Source organism: Enhydra lutris, unplaced genomic scaffold (genome assembly GCF_002288905.1).
Source record: "Enhydra lutris kenyoni isolate GAN:26980312 unplaced genomic scaffold, ASM228890v2 scaffoldscaffold90, whole genome shotgun sequence".
In the NCBI taxonomy this organism is placed as follows: Eukaryota; Metazoa; Chordata; class Mammalia; order Carnivora; family Mustelidae; genus Enhydra; species Enhydra lutris.
Genome location: NW_019154174.1, coordinates 6429266 through 6450761, shown reverse-complemented (window position 1 = coordinate 6450761; position 21496 = coordinate 6429266). Strand labels below are relative to the sequence as shown.

At 48.1% G+C, this 21496-nt stretch overlaps 1 protein-coding gene across 2 annotated transcripts; it reads left to right on the top strand.

The window, feature by feature from the left end:
* Positions 1-621: 621 nt before the first annotated feature.
* Positions 622-9362, top strand: LOC111162329 (zinc finger protein 668). 2 transcript variants are annotated; one of them, XM_022526689.1, is made up of 3 exons: positions 622-683; positions 6547-7233; positions 7725-9362. In XM_022526689.1, exons 2-3 carry the CDS (start codon positions 6569-6571, stop codon positions 8935-8937), a joined length of 1878 nt encoding a protein of 625 aa, XP_022382397.1. In that variant the 5' UTR covers positions 622-683; positions 6547-6568; the 3' UTR covers positions 8938-9362. The 2 variants fall into 2 exon arrangements, with proteins under 2 accessions (XP_022382397.1, XP_022382396.1); XM_022526688.1 differs by lacking the exon at positions 622-683 and having other exon boundaries at positions 3950-7233.
* Positions 9363-21496: the final 12134 nt, after the last annotated feature.

Here is a 21496-nt window from a genome sequence, read left to right as displayed (position 1 = left end):
CCGCCTCCAAGACAGCAGTTCTACACAGACACACTTCCGGGGTTGAGGGAGAGGTTGCTGAAGCGCGACTCTGACCCCGCCCAGGAGGGTCAAATCGGTAGGTAGTTTTGCACCAGCATTAGCCACACTTCCGGCAAGAGCTGCGAAAATTGTTCCGGTGCATATTGGACGAAAGCAAAAGAGGAAAAGAAAAGCGTTCTGCTGCTCTGGCCTCGATACTTCAGCGACACTTTTCGTGGGGTTCCCTGAGAAACTTCCCAAGGCAAATAGAGGGAATCTCGTTCACTCCGTGATACTGAGAGAAATTTGGTAGAATAGAAGCGGATTTGGGTACTACAAATCTTGCCATGACCCTTCTCTCCTCCCGCCTTCCAGTTCTTGGTGATCTGTCCCCAAGCTAGCAGTAGCCCGGTATATACCGTAAACCTGTCTGGCGTCCCCTGTCATTAGCACCCAAAGAGAACCCTTGCAAGATGTTTCTCCGCCACCTTAGCCTGCAGTGCTGGGATAAACTTTGCCTCCCTCCCGGGCGGGAAAAGCTCCCGCCCACTTCCGCTTGCCGGCCCCGCCCCCCCCCCCCCCCCCGCTGGGTCCTAGCGCCTGCCCCTCCCTGGCAGTGTCCCGGACTCCATCGGCGAGAGCAGCTGCCGCTGACGCCACGGACCCAACCCAAGTTCGCGGAGGTAGGAAATGCCGGCGGGAAGCCGCGGGGACCCCCGGGCCGCCCCAGCGCGGACGCAGTCCGAGAGGCCTCAGTTTCCCGCGGGTGCAGAGGGCGGATGGGGTTGGCCTGGCGCGAGCAGCGCGGGCGGGGCAGGAGGAGTGCAGCCCCGGGAGGGCGCCGGCGGGCTTCGGCCCAGCGGGTCCTAGAACCCGCCGGTTGTCCCCGCGGGCCCGCTGCTGCGGACTCCTGGGCTCGGCCGGCGCGGCTGCCCGCCTCGTACGGTGCGGGCCTTGGGGGTCCTAGAGCCCGCCATGTTGCGGGCTTTTGTCCCAGGCGCGCGGCCCGCCTAACAAGGTCCCCGGCGCCTGCGGCACCCCTCCCCGGCCGAGGTCCTGGTCGCCCCTCCCGCGGTCCTAGAGAACGCCATCTTGCAGGCCTTTGTCCGGCGTCCAGCCCTTTGCCCATTCATTTGTTCATTCTCTCGTTCTTCGTTCACTCCTTCTTGACTCATTCTCCGAGGCCACGTTTTCCCAGCCTTCGGAGACGAGTCAGCCCCGCAGGGCAGGGGTTGTCTGGTGGGGGCGCCGACGTGTAGATAGTTGTTGGGAGCGGGAGGCACAAGGTTTCTGCACCTTTAGGCCCCTTCTCAGCGCTTCTAGGCCCGAAAGCCCTTCAAACTCCCACGTACCTCAGAGACCCCATTTTACTGTTTAGAAAACTGAGGCCCAGAGCGCCGTGGCGCCCCTACCTCTACTGCCTATTTAGTATTCTTGAGGGCACCGAGGAAGCGGGTATTTGAAGGATGCAAGAGTTTTTCCCATGGGAGAAGGCAAGCAAGGGCTCCGGAGGCAGAGAGAACTGCAAGCGGAGATGCATTTAGGTGAGAAAGTTGGAGAATTGAGGCTGGGGATTAGTTTGCTCTTAGGAGGGGGACACTGCCACTGGAGCTGAGGCTGAAAAAGTAGGTTAGGATTAGGTTGTGAACTGACTAGCTTGGAGGCTTAGGAGATGATTAGCCCTCACTTCTGCACCGTTTATGGTTCCCCATTCACCATCTCATCAGGTCTCATGGCCTGTGAGGCCTTACTGATGTCTGCTTATTTACACATGGGGAGACCAAGGTGCAGAAGGGATAAAAACTGATTCCTTTTTTACCTCATCCCTGCTGGCAGGGTCCTAGCCTAAGCTGTCTGGGAATTAAATCGATGCCTCTCTAGCATTTACAGCCTGTTCAGGCAGCAGCCCTGCATCTTCCTCCTAAACCAGTAGTGAAGCAAAGACAAGCCTCCCTCACCAGAGCAGTGAACGCACTGTGGGATACTGGGTGGTATTTGGACGTTGTGAACTTGAAAAGGCAGAGAAATTCAGTTAATAAATAGTTGTTGACAGATAGTCTCACAAACCCCCAGTATAGGGGAGGCAATAGACCTGGGTTTGAATTCTGTCTCAGAGGTTGATTCATTCACTTTGTTTTGGGGCATCAGCCACAGTTCTAGGTGTACAGGATACAAAAAATAATAATAATAATTGATAAATAAAGGTTCCTGACTCTTTGCCAGCCTAGACTCTGGTGCTAGAGACAGAGGATGAATAATCCAGCCATAAAATGTGCAAGTGCAACATAAAATGTATAAGCAACAATCAGCACAGAAAGCAGAAGTTTTTTGTTTTCTGGATTTTTAAAAAGATTTTATTTATTTATTTGAGAGAGAGAGACAGAGCACAAGCAAGGGAGGGGCAGAGAGAGATGAAGCAGGCTCCCCACTGAGGAGAGAGCCCAATGCAGGGCTCAGTCCCAGGAACCTGGGATCATGACCTGAGCCGAAGGCAGGTGCTCAACAAACTGAGCCACCCAGGCAACCCAGAAAGCAGAAGTTTGAGAGCCAGACCACTTGGCTTTGAATATTAGCTGTGGCCACAAGTTCATATCTGTTTCCCTCAGTATCCTTGTCTGTAAAATGGGGAAATAATACTGTTTAACTTAGTCTGTTCAGGCTAAGCATAACAACAACAACAACAACAACAACAACAAAAACCCACACAGACTGAAGGGGCTTAAACAACAGAAATTTATTTCTTACAGTTCTGGAGGCTGGGAAGTCCAAGATCAAGATGCTGGCCAATTCACTTCCTGGTGAGGACCCTTTTCCTGGCCTGTAGGTGTCCTCCCTCTGGTTATAGCCTCACAGGGCCTTCTCCATGCATGTGCTCATTCATAAATGTCATAAGACATTTCTAAGCAGTCGTGAGGCTTAGCCTGAGTAGTACCCACAAAATGCATAGAATGATACCTGGCCAGTGGTAAGCTTGCAAGGAATGTTATCCAGATGACACTATATGGGAAACTGAAGGGGAGGGAATAGTGATTAGCAAGAATAGAAAACTGCATTAAGGAAGGTGGTAGTCAGGGAAAGCCTTCTTTGAGGAGGTGACAGGGGACTGAGGCCCAAATGAAATCAAAGCGTTAGCTACACAGTGATCCTTGGGGAACAGTGGTTTTGGCAGAGGGAGCTACTAGTACAAAGACCTTGAGGTGGAAAGGAATTTAGCTCTCTTTGGAAAAGAAAGGGAGGAGTGGGCAGGTGGAGCCTTCTGAGACTGCAAAGAGGAGTGGGAGGTGAAGTAGCCTCCACATGGAAAAGATGCAGGTCTTTGTCCTGGGAGCAGTGGAAAGTCTCCTGATTCGGCTCATAAACCTGAAGTAAATACAGACTGGTAGAGAAAGAACCCAGCCCAGGGGCCTGAAAACTTGGATTGGAGTCTGGGCCTCTTGACAAGCTAGGTGTCCTTGTACAAGTGCTTACGGGGGCCTTCATCTTCATCTCTGAAAGAGAGGCCTGGTAACAATGCCCCTCTCCTAGAAGCTTTGTGAAGACCTAAGGATGTGTCTTTGGTTCTTAAGTGTTAAGTGTCGGCTGATGTGACCCCAAGAGCGTGTGTCCAAGTCCCATACTCCCTGGATGATGACTGTCACGCAGGGGGTTCACGGACCTGACCTGGAGAAATATCAGTCTAGGGAGTGTTGGGTGGAAGGTCCTTGGTAAATAATGAAGTGAGGAGCTAATGGTGGGATTTTAGGGTTTTTTGGTTTGTTTGTTTTGTTTTTAGATTTTATTTATTCATTTGAGAGACAGAGTGTTTGAAAGACAGAGAGAGAGCATGAGTGGTCAGAGGGGCAGTGGGAAAGGGAGAAGCAGGCTGCCCACTGAGCAGGGAGGCCAAAGCAGGGCTGGATCCCAGGACCCCAAGGTAATGACCTGAGCTGAAGGCAGATGCTTAACCAACTGAGCCACCCAGGCACCCCTAATGGTGGGATTTTAGCCTCCATGGTCCCCTGCTCTTCGTGGTGGGCTCCTAGTGCAACCAACCTGATGCTTCCCTACCTTTTCCCCCCAGGAAGTGCTTTAGGAGGAGAGGTGTACACCTCCAGCTATCTGACTTCTGATTCACAGATAGGAATACTGAAGCCCAGAGCTTGGAACACAGGCAGGGGTCAAACCCTCGGAGAGGGAAACAGACACATAAAGGGTGCTGGTTTTGGTCTCAAGGCGTTCCCCAGGGATGAGAGAGCATGAAGATGTGGCTTGAACTCTGGGTTCTGATCAGCGTAGGGAGGGCCCAGACAACTGATGCAAGAGCCCAGTAACTCAAGGCAAATTAAACACCTCGATTCAAGCCCCAGCTGTGAGTCTATCTTTGTGACCATGGGCTAGTCACTAAACCTCTTGGAACCTTAGTTCATTTTTTTGTGAAATGAGGACAAGCATCTCTAGCTCAGGAAGCTATGAGAGAATGAACTAAGGTAACATGCTCAACAAAGTGTCTGGCTCTAAGAAGACTCTCGATAATCGAGGGCAGTTATTCATAGAATTCAACCAACACTGGGAAGTACTATTATTATCTCCATTTTTCAGATGAGAAAATCGAGATGCCATGGCATGAAGTGAATGGCACAAGGTCATAGCTAGGAAGTGAGTGAGGCAAGATTGGAAGCCAGGCAGTTTGGCTTCAGAGATGGGACACTTAGCCACAATGCTACACTGATTGGGCCTCAGGTTCCTTTTCTGTAAAAAAGGAATATATATAACAGAACACTTCTCACAGTGTTGACGTGAAGTTTGAGTTAATACATGTAAAGAGCTTAGGATACTGCCTTTTACTGAGGCAAGTCCTCAGTAAACAGGAACTATCATTTTTATTTAAGGGAAACTTTATCAGTCAGACTGTTCAGAGATGGTCTAGAAAGGAGTTAGTGACTGCCTCATCCAGAGATAGGGAAGAATCCCCTGGAAATTCTAGGGAGAATTCAAGCCACGGGGAAGGTTAGGCCTCATGCCCTTTAACTCACCTTCCAGCCCCAGCACTTAGTGGGAAAAGGGGGGGGGGGGGGGGGGAAACAAACTAAAACAAGCTGAGATTGGAACAGAGTTGTGTGGGATTGGGGCCAAAAACCATAGGGGAGATGCAGGAAGAGCTTCCTGGGGGAAGTGGGGCTCAAAGAAAGGCTTGGTGGGCTTTGTAATAGCCAGGAAGGACCTGGGAGCTTGCATGGTGTGATGGAAGTCATGAAAAGTTACTGAGCAGGGGACAAAGTATGACATGATACTTAATGAAGATTCTGGCTGCCTGTACACATAGCATTTTTTTGTGTCTAGGGGCGGGAGACTGGGGAAGGGCAACTAGGCAGAAAGGTACTGTCTCTAAAGATTCAGCCCGTGCCATTTACCCCAAGGGCTCCTGTGGGTCATAACTTGGAAGCCACACCCCTGAGGTATACAGATGAGGAAGCAGGCCTAGAAGGGAGCACTAGACTCAGGCCTCCTTCTGCCCAGACTAGCTTCTGGACACACCTGGCTCCCACCACTGCCTATAGCAGCATCCTTACCCCCCACACTGGCCGCCCCCAGCAGCTGCTGCCCAGTACTCCCTAAGTGGATCTGCCCATAATCCTCTTCTTTTCATCCCCTTGGGAGGATGAGCTGGTGTTAAGACTAATGCAGCCATTAATCCTATTTCCTACCAGCCATGATCCCCAGGAGCAGCTGGGTGGAATGAGGAAGAAGGGGCCTTAGCTAGAGCGGGTGCCCCAGGAGGCCAGGCTAAATCAGATACATTGATTATGACTGAGACACATCCAACTGCTAGCAGCTCAAGCTGCCCTGAGGGTAATGAGTTCCCCGTTACCAGAGCTATGGGAACAGGAGCCCAACAACGATTCCCGAGCAGAGGGCGGACCAGGATTCCTGTATGGGGTGGAGTCCCTTGCAGCTGTGCAAAGCCAGAATTCTGTGTGAAAAGTTGCTGCCTCTGACTAATAAGAGGGGAAAGACAAAATACATATGCTGGGGACCTGTCACTTCAGACAGACGGCGCCAGTCGCCCGTTAGCCCACTAGTTCTGCCTTCTTCAGGACCTACCTCTGTCTTCCCTGGGAACTTGGCAGCCTTCAGGCTGGGCCCACATCCAGGTAACCTCTGTGTCTGCAGCCCTGCATGGGACCCTGTACCCTGGCACAGGTCTTAGCTGCTGAGCTGAAGGAAGGTGGGGAGATGGATGGAACCTGGGCCTTCTGGGAATGCTACAGCCTTTGGAGAAGCTCAGAGGCTTGGGAAAAAAGTACAGGTGGACATTTTGATGACGCCAGCCCTCTCTCTTGGCCCCTGAAAGGTTACCTGGTCCAACTTCTTTCATCAATGAACAGACCAGAGAGGAAACGCCAGTTCAGAGTATAAGAGCCAGGAATGTTTGGAAGGAGAGATATGACCATCCCTGGTGAGAGAAATGCAGATAAGACAGAGTCCCCCTTTGAGGCCTTAGCAAGGAGAGGCCTTAGAGAACGCCAAAGGGACGTGGCTTGTGTCTTAACTTTGCTTCTTTCCTAGAGAAGCTCCACCCTTTGAAGCCATGGAGGTGGAATCTGCGGAGGCCCGGGCCCCCGCCCCGGCCCCCGCCCCCGCCCCGGGCTACAAACGCTCTGGCCGCCGCTACAAGTGCCTGTCCTGTACCAAGACATTTCCAAATGCGCCTAGGGCCGCGCGTCACGCTGCCACACACGGTCCTGTAGACTGTGCAGAAGAGGTGGCGGAAGCAAAGCTGAAGCCAGAGACAGAACCCAAGGCAGAGGATGCTGGCGGGGACAAGGTGTCAGGTGCATCGGCCAAGCCTCGGCCTTATGCATGCCCGCTGTGCCCCAAGGCCTACAAAACAGCACCTGAGCTACGCAGTCATGGTCGCAGTCACACTGGCGAAAAGCCCTTCCCTTGCCCCGAGTGTGGCCGCCGCTTCATGCAGCCCGTGTGCCTGCGCGTGCATCTGGCCTCCCATGCCGGCGAGCTGCCCTTCCGCTGCGCTCACTGCCCCAAGGCCTATGGCGCGCTCTCCAAGCTCAAGATTCACCAGCGTGGTCACACGGGCGAGCGGCCCTACGCTTGCACCGACTGTGGCAAGAGCTTTGCCGACCCTTCAGTGTTCCGCAAGCACCGGCGCACGCACGCGGGCCTGCGGCCCTACGGCTGCGAGCGCTGTGGCAAGGCCTACGCGGAGCTCAAGGACCTACGCAACCACGAGCGGTGAGGGCGCGGTGCTGGGGGTGATCCCGTCGGGAAAGAGCTGGGGAAGAGCCTACTAGTGGAGTGGAGGTGGGGCAAGGCTGCCCTGTGACCCCCTGGGAACAGGGTTAGAGTCTTAAAGAGTGAGGAGAGCCAATGGGAAGGTGAGCGGGCGGGGCTGTGGGGAGAGCCGAGCACCGGGGTGTAGTGGGTACCCTAGCTTGGGTGGGGCGGGGTGGACCGCGCGTTGGGCTGGAAAGGGGGCAGGGCTGAAAGTTGTGCCACCCAGAGGATCCCTGGTGGAAGCTGGTAGGTGGGAGTGGAGCCTGGCCTTGGTGTGCAGAGCAAGGTCTTATCTGGGATCTAGACACCCAGCTGGAAGGTTTCCCACTCTCGGGTGCAGCCCTGTGGTCCCCAGGGACGTTAGGAGCCCCTACTGTACAGTGCATACAGGCATCAGGGGCTGGGTGACAGGACTGCCACCTTCATGCCGGGTCCTCCCTGCTCCACAGGTCCCACACCGGTGAGCGCCCCTTTCTCTGCTCGGAGTGTGGGAAGAGCTTCTCCCGCTCATCCTCGCTCACGTGCCACCAGCGCATCCACGCGGCGCAGAAGCCCTATCGCTGTCCGGCCTGTGGCAAGGGCTTCACGCAGCTCAGCTCCTACCAGAGCCACGAGCGCACTCACTCCGGCGAGAAGCCCTTCCTGTGCCCGCGTTGCGGCCGCATGTTCTCCGACCCCTCGAGCTTCCGGCGCCACCAGCGGGCACATGAGGGCGTGAAGCCTTACCGCTGTGAGAAGTGCGGCAAAGACTTCCGGCAGCCCGCAGACCTGGCCATGCACCGGCGGGTGCACACGGGGGACCGGCCGTTCAAGTGCCTGCAGTGTGACAAGACGTTTGTGGCATCTTGGGACCTCAAGCGCCACGCGTTGGTGCACTCGGGCCAGCGGCCCTTCCGTTGTGAGGAGTGTGGGCGAGCCTTCGCCGAGCGAGCCAGTCTCACTAAGCACAGTCGGGTGCACTCGGGTGAGCGCCCCTTCCACTGTAACGCCTGTGGGAAGTCCTTCGTGGTATCATCCAGCCTGAGGAAGCATGAGCGGACCCATCGAAGTAGCGAAGCCGCAGGGGCGCCCCCACAGCAGGAGCTGGTAGTGGGGCTGGCACTGCCAGTCAGCGTGGCAGGCGAGGGCTCCACTGCCCCCACCGCAGGTGCAGGGCTAGGTGACCCCCCAGCAGGGCTGCTAGGGCTGCCCCCGGAATCAGGTGGTGTGATGGCCACCCAGTGGCAAGTGGTGGGCATGACGGTGGAACATGTGGAGTGCCAAGATGCTGGGGTTGGGGAGGCTCCTGGTCACTTGGGGGGAGCAGGCGAGGTGGGGGGAGAGGAGGTGGACGAGAAGCCACCACAGTTTGCCTGCCGGGAGTGCAAGGAGACATTCTCCACGCTGACGTTGCTGCGGCGGCACGAGCGCTCACACCCGGAGCTCCGGCCCTTTCCCTGCACCCAGTGCGGCAAGAGCTTCTCTGACCGGGCAGGGCTGCGCAAACACAGCCGCACCCACAGCTCTGTGCGCCCCTACACCTGCCCCCACTGCCCCAAGGCCTTCTTGAGTGCCAGTGACCTGCGCAAGCACGAGCGCACCCACCCTGTGCCCATCGGGACCCCCACGCCCCTGGAGCCCCTTGTGGCTTTGCTAGGAATGCCTGAAGAGGGACCAGCTTGAGGCCCATGCCCCCTCCACCTCACTGCCAGGAGCCCAGACTTTACAGGGTGCCTCCTGAACCTCTCTGCCCCTGCTCTTTAGACTCCAGATTCCTGTCCCCCGGGCAGCTAGCTTTCCTTGTCAACAAAGAGTTGGGGGACAATGGAGGCAGGCAGCAGCTGTTGAGAGACACGTGTCCTCTGAGCAACACTCATTAAAGCATTCACTTTGGCACTGGGTTGTCTTCTGTTTTGGCTGCGGGAAACGGATTGGGAGTTTGGGCATCAGATAAGGTTCAGTGGAGACCCCTGGATTGACAGATTAGAAACCAGAAGTGTCTTTGGCTGGCTTGTTTCCCAATGCATATTTTCAGAATGTCTTGACAAAGGGTTCCCTGGTCAAGGAAGTACAGGAAATACCCTGTGCCCTTCTTGGGGATTTTTGGTGATCAAAAGTGTATTAAAGTCACTGATACAACAATGAACAAATCTACTTATCTTTGTTTAGCCCACTGTTATTTCGTCATGGAAACTTTTTACTGAGTAGTTCCATCCTTTTATAGATAATCCACTGAGGTCCAAAATTAGTGTATTTCGTATACTGCAATAACAAACTAGAAAACCCACTTAGGGGAGGAAGGGGTTCCATTCATAGTAACAACAAAACCCATCAACTATGAAGGAATAAGCCTCACAAGAAACATGCAAAACACATATGAAGAAAATGGTATCCCTGTTCTGAAGGTTGTAACCCCTAAGTGAAAGGAGACATACCAAGTACCTGAATGGAAAGACATTATTAAAAATGTTGATTCTTCAGGTGCCTAGGTGGCTCAGTTGGTTAAGCAACTGCCTTCAGCTCAGGTCGTGATCCTGGAGTCCCAGGATCAAGTCCCACATCGGGCTCCCAGCTCAACGGGGAGTCTGCTTCTCCTGACCCCCCTTCTCATGCTTTCTCTTGCTTGCTCTCTCTCAAATAAATAAATAAAATCTTTAAAAATATAAAATAAAAATGTTGATTCTTTCTAGTTTAATCCTTAGATTCACTGTCATCCAAAAAGGTTTTTTTTTAATTTTTATTTTTTTAAAGATTTTATTTATTTATTTGACAGAGAGAGACAGAGATCACAAGTAGCAGAGAGGCAGAGAGAGAGAGAGGGAAGAAGGCTCCCTGCTGAGCAGAGAGCCCGATATGGGGCTGGATCCCAGGATCCTGGGATCATGACCGGAGCCCAAGGCAGACACTTAACCGACTGAGCCACCCAAGCGCCCCCAAAAAGGTTTTTTTGTCGTTTTTTGTATTTATTTATTTCAGAGAGGGCAGGTGTGAGTGGGGAGGGGGCAGAGGGGAGAGGATCTCCAGCCAACTTCACACTGACTGTGAAGCCTGACTTGGGACTCGATCCTTTGACCCTGAGATTGTGACCTGAGCCTAAATCAAATTGAAGGCTTAACAGACTAAGCCCCCATGCAACCCCCCAAAAGGGGCCTGAAAACCCAAATTTTGAAAACTCAAAATTCTACATAATACATTTTTTAACAACAAATGGAGGTGATGTATTTGACATATTAGATAAACAGCAACACGTTGATGTTAAAACAGGTTATTATTAGGACAAGAATAAATTAGCCAATGGAGTGGGGGCAAAGGTTTAGAAACAGCCCCATTTCTGGGAATTTAGTTTACATAAAATGTGATTATTCTAATCAGTGGGAAAAGATAGGCTGTTAAATTATAGTCCTATCCATACTCTGGAAGGCTACACAACTTTGCAAAGAAAAGAAACGAAGCCCCACATTTAGTGTGAATTGGAATAATCTTTTGGGAAGATGATTTGGTCATGGTTATTAAAAAGTTAAGTGCAGGGGCTCCTGGGTGGCCTCTGCCTTCAGCTCAGGTCATGATCCCAAAGCCCTAGGATTGATCCCTACATCGGGCTCTCTGCTCAGTGGGAAGCCTGCTTCCCTCTCTCTCTCTCTCTCTTTCTGCCTACTTGTGATCTCTCTCTCTCTCTCTCTCTCTCTCTCTCTGCCAAATAAAGAAATAAATAAGTCTTAAAAAAAAAAAAAGTTATGTACATATACCCCATGGCTGGGCAAGCACATGTCAAAGAATTTACACCATGAGTTCTTTTTCCATGTCCACAGCAAAACTGAAGGTAAGAATGTTCAGTGCGGCAAAATCTGTGATAACCAGGAATACCTTAAAAGTCCACTAGCAGGGCTCCTGGGTGGCTCAGTTGGTTAAGCAACTGCCTTCAGCTCAGACCAAACCCACAGAAGTTTTTTTTTTTTTTTTTTTTTTTTTTTTTTAAAGCAAACAGGAGGGTGCCTGGGTGGCTCAGTTGGTTAAGCGACTGCCTTCAGCTCAGGTCATGATCCCAGAGTCCTGGGATTGAGTCCTGCATCAGGCTCCCAACTCCACAGGGAGTCTGCTTCTCCCTCTGACCTTCTCCTCTCTCATACTCTCTCTCATTGTCTCTCTCAAATAAATAAATAAAATCTTTTTAAAAAGTCCATTAGCAAAGGACTAATTAAATAAGGCTAGCCACTGTAAAATATATTATGCAGCTATTTTTTTAAATGACACTTATTAACTCTTGTTGTTGAAAGATCTCCCCAAAATATGTCAAGTGAAAAAAATAAGATGCAAAGCAGTATGATTATACTCCCATCTGGGTCTAATCACACATTCATACTCAAATTCCTATAGAATATTCTTAGAAGGAGGGGCGCCTGGGTGGCTCAGTGGGTTAAGCCTCTGCCTTCGGCTTGGGTCATGATTCCAGGGTCCTGGGATCGAGCCCCACATCAGGCTCTCTGCTCAGCAGGAAGCCTGCTTCCTCCTCTCTCTCTCTGCCTGCCTTTCTGCCTACTTGTGATCTCTGTCAAATAAATAAATAAAATCTTTAAAAAAAAAAAAAAAAAGAATATTCTTAGAAGGACACTCCAGAACTGATTTTGGATTATTATAAAGTCCAGCCACTAGGGACCTCCCAATTTATAAGCCAAAATGAAGCCAAAGTTCAGGGAACCAGATCTTCCTTTCCATGCTCTTATCATCTCTAGACTTATTCTTACCAACTCTAGACCAAGCTGGCAGCCTCAGGAAGTGACCAGTGTGCAGCCCCTCTCTAGGCCCACATGCCAGTCAAAGGGGACTTTGGCAGCACCAGGTAGCTTCAGGAACAGAAGTATCAAGTGTCCCCTGATGTCATGGACCTCACTTACAGTCGTCATGACCAATCCTCAGAAATTAGTTTTAGAAAGGTTCTTATTCCTGCTGACCATCAAGGACAAGGGGGCCACACGGCACCAGCAGGGACCAGGGTGTCGTGGCTGCAGGAGGAGACACCAGTTTGGCCAAGGACACTCACTGCCCAAAGCAGGACAAGCACTGACCCCAGGCTTTCTGCCTGTCCAGGCTGGAACCAAATACTGACAGGGTTCAGGAAAGAAACAGACTTGGACTGGAGTATTGGAAACAGGGGGATTTGGGTTACTACCAACTTGCTTTGTGACCTTGCCCAAGATCATTTATGTTGGGAATGACTAGGCATCTTTTTAAAATTGGTACAAAGATACCATATTCCCTAATCGACAGATAACCATGGGTATCTATCTATAGTGAAGGATGAAGTGGGTCCCCTGGATGTTTGGAAGGAATCCACAGCCTCTGCTCCCTTTCTGAGACCCGACAGTGCACCCATCTCTTGGTCCCCCTTCTCTGATACCCCAGGCATCCCATACCCCAGTGCCTGCTCCCTAAGGACTCAGATGGTCTGACTTTTTTTTTTAAGTATTTTAACAGCTTCATTAAGATATAAATTACATGCTGTACAATTAACCTGTTTAGAGTATCACTGAATTGGGATTTTAGTATATCCACAGGGTTACTGAAATCTAATTTTCATCCTCTTGAAAGCAACTCCATACCCATTAGCTGTCACTCCCTATTGGCCCCAACCCCAACTCCTTTCCCTTAGCCCTGGTCAATCACTAATCTACTTTCTATCTTTCTGGAGTTGCCTTGCCTCTTGTGGACAATTCATGCAAACAGAATCACACCATATGTGCTCTTTGTAACTGGCCTCTTTCACTTCCAACAACATTTTCAAGGTTCAGCTATGCTGTCAGTACTCCATTCCTCTTCATTGTCAAATAATATTCCAATGTATGGAGATCAATTTCATTTACTTTTTTGAGAGGGAGGGAGGGAGAGGGGGGAGGGGCAAAAAGAGGGGGAGAGAGAATCTCAAGCAGGCTCCAAGCCCAGTGCATGAGCCCAAAACTGGGCTTGATCTCACAACCCTGAGATATAACCTGAGCCGAAATCAAGAGTGACAACCTACTGAGCCACCCAGGTGCCCCTTGGAGATACATTCTCTTTTCTTTTTTCTTTTTTTAAAGATTTTATTTATTTGACAGACAGAGACAGTGAGAGCAGGAACACAAGCAGGGGGTGTGGGAGAGGGAAAGCCGGCTTCCCAAGGAGCAGGAAGCCTGGTGTGGGGCTTGATCTCAGGACCCTGGGATCATGACCTGAGCCGGAGGCAGACGCTTAACGACTGAGTCACCCAAGCACCCAGAAATACATTTTCTAGTCCTTTCATCACTTGATGAACATTTGGGTTTTCCATTGTTTGTCTACTGTGAATAATGCTGCTATGAACGTTCATGTAAATTTTTTTTGTTTAAAGATTTTATTTATTTATTTATTTGAGAGAGAGAGAGAGTGAGAGAGCATGAGAGGGGAGAAGGTCAGAGGAAGAAGCGGACTCCCTGCGGAGCTGGGAGCCCTATGCGGGACTCGATCCCGGGACTCTGGGACCATGACCTGAGAGCCAAAGGCAGTGGCTTAACCAACTGAGCCACCCAGGCATCCCATGTAAAAGTTTTTATGTGGACATGTTTTTCTTATTTATTTATTTATCTGTCAGAGAGAGCGCCACAAGCAGCAGGAGAAGCAGGCAGAGGGAGAGGGAGAGGCAGGCTCCCCTCGGAGCAGGGAGCAGGATGCGGGACTCGATCCTAGTATCCTGGGATCCTGACTGGAGCTAAAGGCAGATGCTTATCTGACTGAGCCACCCAGGAATCCCTGGACATGTTTTTCAATTCTCTTGTTTGAAGAACTGTCAGAATGTTTTCTAAAGTGGCTGGACCATTTTACATTCCCACCAACAGGGTATGACTGTTCCAATTTTTTCATACCTTTACCAATAGCTGCTATTAGCTTTTGATTATAGCCATCCTGGTGGGTGTGAATTTGTGGTTGTGATTTGGATTCCCTGGGTGGAAACTGATGTTGAACATCTTGGGGCACCTGGGTGGCTCAGTGGGTTATGCCTCTGCCTTCAGCTCAGGTCATGATCTCAGGGTCCTGGGACCAAGCCCTGTATCAGGTTCTCTGCTCAGCGGGGAGCCTGCTTCCCCCTCTCTCTCTGCCTGCTTCTCTGCCTACTTGAGATCTCTCTCTGTCAAATAAATAAATAAAATCTTAATTTAAAAAAAAAAGAAACTGATGTTGAACATCTTTTTGTTTGCTTATTGGCCATTTGTACCTCATCTTCGGAAAAATGTCTATTGAAGTTCTTTGCGCATTTTAAAATTAGGCTGTTTGGCTTTTTGCTGTTGAGGGGCAAATGTTGTTTCTGTATTCCAGATAGAAGTTTCTTATGATTTCCAAAAATTCTCTCCTACTGTGTGGATTGTCCTTTTACTTTCTGGGTGCCCTTTGGAGCACAAAAGAAAAAAATTTTAATTTTGAAGATATCTCATTTATCTTTTTTTTTTTTTTTTTTAGTTGCTTGTGCTTCGTGAGCCATACATAAGAAACCATTTCCTAATCCAAGGTCATGAAGAATTATGCCTGTGTTTTTATCTACAAGTGTTAGAAACCTTACGTACAAAGTTTACAACCTAGTTTTAAACTTATAAGGCTTAAAATTTATAAAAGTTGTGAGCACATGGGTGGCTGAGTCGGTTAAGCATCTGACTCTTGATTTTGGCTCAGGTCATGATCACAAGGTCCTAGGATGGAGCTCTGCAACTGGCTTCACGCTCAGCAGGGAGTCTGCTTGAGGATTCTCTCCCTCTGCTCCTCCCCCACCCCATGTGCACTCTCTCTCTCTAAACATAAATTCTCTTAAAAAATTTGTGACATCGGGGCACCTGGGTGGTTCAGTCGTTGGATGTCTGCCTTCGGCTCAGATCATGATCCTGGGCTCCTGGGATCGAGCGCCACATCAGGTTCCCTGCTTGACAGGAAACCTGCTTCTCCCTCTCCCACTCCCCCTGCTTGTGTTCCCTACCTCGCTGTGTCTCTCTCTGTCAAATGAATAAATAAAATCTTTTTAAAAAATTTATAACAGGGGCGCCTGGGTGGCTCAGTGGGTTAAAGCCTCTGCCTTCAGCTCAGATCATGATCCTGGGGTCCTGGGATCTAGCCCGGCATCAGGCTCTCTGCTCGGCAGGGAGCCTGCTTCCTCCTCTCTCTCTGCCTGCCTCTCTGCCTACTCGTGATCTCTCAAATAAATAAATAAAATCTTTAAAAAATTTTATAACATTTTTTGGTAAAAAAGTCAGAGGCTTTATTTTTATCTTTCTTTAAGATTTTATTTATTTATTTGACAGAGAGAGAGAGATCACAAGTAGGCAGAGAGGCAGGCAGAGAGAGCAGGAAGCAGTCTCCCTGCTGAGCAGAGAGCCTGATGTGGGCCTTGATCCCAGGACCCTGAGATCATGACCCAAGCCAAAAGCAGAGGCTTAACACACTGAGACACCCAGGTGCCCCTATAAATGTTTTATAGCTAAAAACTCTTACATTTGGATACTTGATCCATTTTGGGCTAATCTTTATATGTGATTTCATTCTTTTGCACATGCATATCCAATTATCCAAACACTATTAGTTAAAAAGAATGTTCTTTCTCCACTGAATTCTCTTGATACCCTTGTTGAAAGTAAACTAACTGTACACATAGTTTATTTCTGGAATCTCAATGTATTCCATGTAGATGTAGCTATCTATCTATCTATCTATCTATCATCTATCTATCTCTTTATTTTCTTTTTGCTAGTACCATACTATTTTGCTTATTGTAGCTTTGTAGTAAGTTTTATGAAGACTTGTAATTCCTCTAACTTATTCTTCTATTTCAAATTTTTCTGGATTCCCTACATTTCCATATGAATTTTAGGATCTGCTTTACAATTTTTGTGAAAAGTAAGAAGCAGCTGGGGTTCTGATGGGCATTGCATTGAATCTGTAGATCAGTTTGAGAAATACTACCATCTTAACGTGAAATCTTCTGACCCATGAACTTGGGATTTAAAGAATCTATTTCACGACACCTGGGTGGCTCAGTTAGTTGTGTCGGCCTTTGGCCAGACAGAGTCCTGGAATCCCAGAGTCCTGGAATCCAGTCCAGCATCAGGCTCCTTGCTCAGTGCAGAGCCTGTTTCTCCCCCTGCCTTGTGCTCTTTCTCTCTTTGATAAATAAATAAATAAAATATTTTAAAAAATATATTTAAATTTTAAATTTCTTTCCAGTGTTTTTATCATTTTCAGCATATAAATCTTACTCTTCTTTTGTTAAATTTGTATCTAACTGTTTTATTCTCTTTGTTTCTATTATAAATGGCATTGTTCTTATTTCATTTTTGGATTATTTCATTGCCGGCAATGAGAAATACAATAGATTTTTGTGCATTATTCTTATATTCTGCAACCTTGCTAAACTAGTTTATTAGCTCTAATAGTTTTTGTGTGTGTATCCCTAAGGGTTTTCTATATACAAGATCATGTCATCTGGATAATTTACTTCTTCTTTTGTAATCTGAATACCTTTTACTTATTTTTCTTGCCTAACTGCCCGAGCTAGAACTTTCAGTACATTGTTAAAGGGAACTGATCTCAGGGGGAAAACATCCAGTCTTTCACCATTTAAGTATATTAACTGTGAAATTTTTTATAGATTCCTTTTGATACTTAGCAAGTTAAGGAAGTTTCATTTTATTCATAGTTTCTTAAGTTTTTTTAATTGTTGTAATTAAAGGGTGTTGGAGTCCCTCAAATGTATTTTCTTTTTTTTTTTAAGATTTTATTTATTTATTTGACAGAGAGAGAGAGATCACAAGTAGGCAGAGAGGCAGGCAGAGAGAGGAGGAAGCAGGCTCCCCGCTGAGCAGAGAGCCCGATGCGGGGCTCGATCCCAGGACCCTGAGATCATGACCCGAGCCGAAGGCAGAGGCTTAACCCACTGAGCCACCCAGGCGCCCCAAATGTATTTTCTATTGAGATGATTATATAGTTCTTCTTCTTTATTAATATTCAGAATTAGGGGCGCCTGGGTGGCTTAGTCAGTTAAGCATCTCTCTTCAGCTCAGGCCATGATCTCAAGGTCCTGGGATCAACCCCTGGGTCTGGTTCCCTGCTCAGAGTCTGCTTCTCCTCCTCCCTCTGTCCCTACACCCCACCCGCTCATGTTCTCTCTCTCTCAAATAAATAAATAAAATATTTTAAATATATTCAGAATTACATTAATTGAAGGGTGCCTGGCTGGCTCCAGTTGAAAGAGCATTCAACTCTTGATCTCAGGATCATGAGTTCAAGCTCCATCTTGGGTTTAGAGATTACTTAAATAAACTTTTAAAAATTACATTAATTGATTTTTTTGGATGTTAAACCAACCTTGCATTCCGGAAAAAAAAATTATGCTGTATAATAATTTTTATATATTAATAGATTTGGTTTGTAATTTTCTTTTTTTGTAATGTCTGTGTCCAGTTTTATTATCTGGATAATGTCCAGTCTAACTTCTGGCCTTCACTTTTCTTCTGCCCTCACTTCCTTTGCCCCCTGGCTCTCTACCACGACTGTCCCAGGGGGAGCACATCTCAGGAATGCCAAATCACACACCCTGCTGCTGACACGAGCAGCAGCTGGTATCACTGGTCCGTCCGTACTATGGATGACAGTCATCACCTGCTTCCCAGCCAAATGGCTGGATGAATTATGGGCTTCTCCCAGGAGAATGCTCCAGGGCCAGGGCTGCGAAGGAGATAAGGGGAAGTCAGCTAGCTTAATAGGTGGGGCAGTCATTCTGGATTCGACCAAGATTTGGAAGCCAGTTCTCAATTCCCTACACATAGTCCCCTCTCAATAGAAATCCCTCCACCTGGGGCCTGCCTTCCTTTCAGTCCCTATCCCTGCTCTGATCTCATCTACCTACTCCTACAGAGCAGGTCCCAGCAAACAAACAAATTTGTTTGTTTCTTCCCAGGCTTGGGGCCATCACACTTGCTCTTCCTTGGGGATGGAAAACACTGACCAGGATTTGCCCATCCATGATGCTCTTTCTTTTCATTCAAGTCTTGGCTCCAGTATTAGGTTTCTATCCCTGCATACTAAAAAACCACAAACTCAGCCTCTTAAAAACAACACCCATTTTTTTTTAAGATTTATTTATTTATTTGAGAGGGACAGAGCACCAGCTGGGGGTGGGGCGCAGAGAGAGAAATAGTCTCCCACTGAGCACGATCCCAGGACCCGGAGATCATGACCTAAGCTGAAATCAAGAGTCGAAAACTTGGGCGCCTGGGTGGCTCAGTGGGTTAAAGCCTCTGCCTTCGGCTCAGGTCATGATCCCAGCGTCCTGGGATTGATCCCCGCATCAATCCCTGCATCGGGCTCTCTGCTCATCGGGGAGCCTTCTTCCCCCTCTCTCTCTGCCTGCCTCTCTGCCCACTTGTGATCTCTGTCAAAAAAAAAAAAAAAAAAAAAAAAAAAAGAGTCAACTGCTTAACCGACCAAGCCATCCGGGCGCCCCACCCATTTCTTATTTCACAGTTCTATAGGTCCAAAGTCCAGTCTGACTCAGCTGGGTCCTTTACTTAGGGTCTCACAAAACGGAAGTCAAGGTCTTGGCCAGTCTGGGTTCTTATCTGGAGGCTTTCACCTAGAGTCCACTTTCAGACTTATCCAGGTGATTAACAGAATTCGGTTCCGTTTGGCTGTAGAACTCAGGTCCCTGTTTTCTTGCTGGGTGTTTGTCAGAGGTTGATCTCAGCTTCTAAAGGCCCTCTGCATTCCTTGGCTGGGGGCCCTTCAAAACTGGCCATGGCACATCAGATCCTCCTGTTTCAAATTTCTCTGACTTCTATCTTCCTCTTCTGTTGCTAGCTGGAGAAGCTTCTCTGCTTTTCAGAGTTCATGTAATTACATTGGGTTCACCTGAATAACAGGATACTCTCCCTATCTTAAGGTCAACCAATTAGTAAACTTAATTACCTGTGCAAAGTCTCTTTTGTCATGTAAGGTAACATATTCATAGATATTAGGGGTTGGACTCTTTGGGGGCCATTTTTCTCATTACTATAGTTCACCCTCTAGCCCTCGAATATTTATGTCTGTTCCACATGCAAAATACATTCACTTCCTCCCAAGGTCCCTAAAAGTCTCATCCCATTACAGCATCAAGTCAGAGTCCAAAAAATCTCATACAAATCTTATCAAGTCCAGAGTCCTAAATCTCATTATCCAAAAGTAGATGCAGATGAGGCTCTGGTTATAATCCTTCCTAGGACACAACTCCTGCCATCTGTGGACTATAGAACTAAAGAAACAAGTCAGGCACTCCCAACTTGCAATGGTGGGAAATGCATAGGGTAATAGTTGATAGACGTTCTGGTTCAAAATGGGGAGAAATGGAAGGTAGAAAGGAGTCACTAATCCAAAGCAATTCCAAAATCCCGCTGAGCAAATTCCCTTAGGTTTCCAGACTAGAAGTAATCCTCCATGGCTCAGTTCTGGCCTGAGCTCCCGGGTCTGTCCTTTGGATTAGTCACCTTCGCTAAGAAGCCATTCCTAACTACCTATTAACATGGCCATCTCCAATCCTTTGTCATTTTTTGTCATAGAATGCTGCTTAATTTTTAATAATACAAGTCATGGTTTTGGAATGTCTTAGTTATTTCTTTACTTGTCCTTTCCACTAAAATAACTCCATGAAAGGCAGAGACCTTGTCTGTATTTTTACTTCTATTTCTCCAGCACTTTCCAAAATACCAAGTGTGTAACTCTTGCTCAATAAATATTTTATGAATAAATACATTTTTAAAAATTCCACTTAAGGGGCGCCTGGGTGGCTCAGTGGGTTAAAGCCTCTGCCTTCGGCTCAGGTCATGATCTCAGGGTCCTGGGATCGAGCCCTGCATCGGGCTCTCTGCTCAGCAGGGAGCCTGCTTCCCTTCTCTCTCTCTCTGCCTGCCTCTCTGCCTACTTGTGATTTCTGTCTGTCAAATAAATAAATAAAATCTTTATATATATATATATATATATATTTTTTTTTTTTTTAAATTCCACTTACATGTGAAATGAGGCTAAACAATTGCCCCCAACCATGTCCACACGCTCATCCCTGGAACCTGAGAATGTTGCCTTATATGACAAAAGGGACTTTGCAGATGAAATTAGGAATTGTAAGACGGAAGATTATCCTGGAGTATCTGGGTGGGCTCAAAATAATCATAAGCATCCTTATAAGGGGGAGACAGGAAAGTCAGAATCACAGCAGAAGGTGATACGACAATGGAAGCTTTGGAGGATGAGTCCACTGGTCAGGGAATGCTGGCATCCAACAGAAGCTGGAAAAGGCAAGCAAACGGTTCCTCCAGAAGGAGCCAGCCCTACCGACTCCTTGATGGGTTAGCCCACTGAAACTAATTTTGGATTTCTAATCTCTTCTGGAGCTGTAAAAGAATAAATGCATGTTGTTTTACCACTATGTGTGTGGGACTTTGTAACAGGAGTAACAGGAAGCTAATACAATTGGGATGGGTGAACACTGGTAGTATGGGGCTGTAACTGTGGATTGTCCCCCAATAGTCATCCTTCCCAAGTTAGCTTGTTTCCTGGGAATAATTTCCCAGTTCCCCTAGAACTTTTGGCAGGACAAAAAGCTTGCCCAGGGGAAGAATCTATTTCTTGGCCATGTGACTACATTCTAGCCAATAGGATTAGAGCAGAAATTCTGGGTAAAACTTCTGCAATTTAGGGTAAAGGGCAAGCCATCCCCTTCACTTTTCTGCTTCACAAGGGCTCAACTGTGGAAGTGGTGATGGACCATCTTAGACTACGTGGGTGAGGGCAATATCCCAGGGATGGAACAGCAATAAGACAAATAAAAGAATTTATTACTGGGGCACCTGGGTGGCTCAGTCACTGAAGCATCTGCCTTTGGCTGGGGTCACAATCCCAGGGTCCTGGGATCAAGCTCCATATCGGGCTCCCTGAGCAGGGAGCCTGCTTCTCCCTCTCCCTCTGATGGCCATTCCCCTGCTTGTTCTCTCTCTGTCAAATAAATAAGTAAAATCTTAAACAAATAATTTATTATTTTTTAAATTATTATGCATTGGTCCTGATGACTTCACGCAAAGACCTACCATACTAATCTGGACTTTTATACAAGAGAGAAATAAACTCCTACCTTGCATAAGCCATGGTTAGTTTGGTTCTCTGTTTCAGGCAGATGTACCCATAAGCAAAAGTGCAAATTGCCACTTACTCCATTACGTTGGGG

Bases quoted from the DNA above. Each gene is read 5' to 3' on its own strand.
- LOC111162329 (XM_022526689.1), top strand. From the start codon at position 6,569: ATGGAGGTGGAATCTGCGGAGGCCCGGGCCCCCGCCCCGGCCCCCGCC. The intron at 7,234-7,724 runs GTGAGGGCGCGG...CCTGCTCCACAG, and splicing joins GACCTACGCAACCACGAGCG to GTCCCACACCGGTGAGCGCC.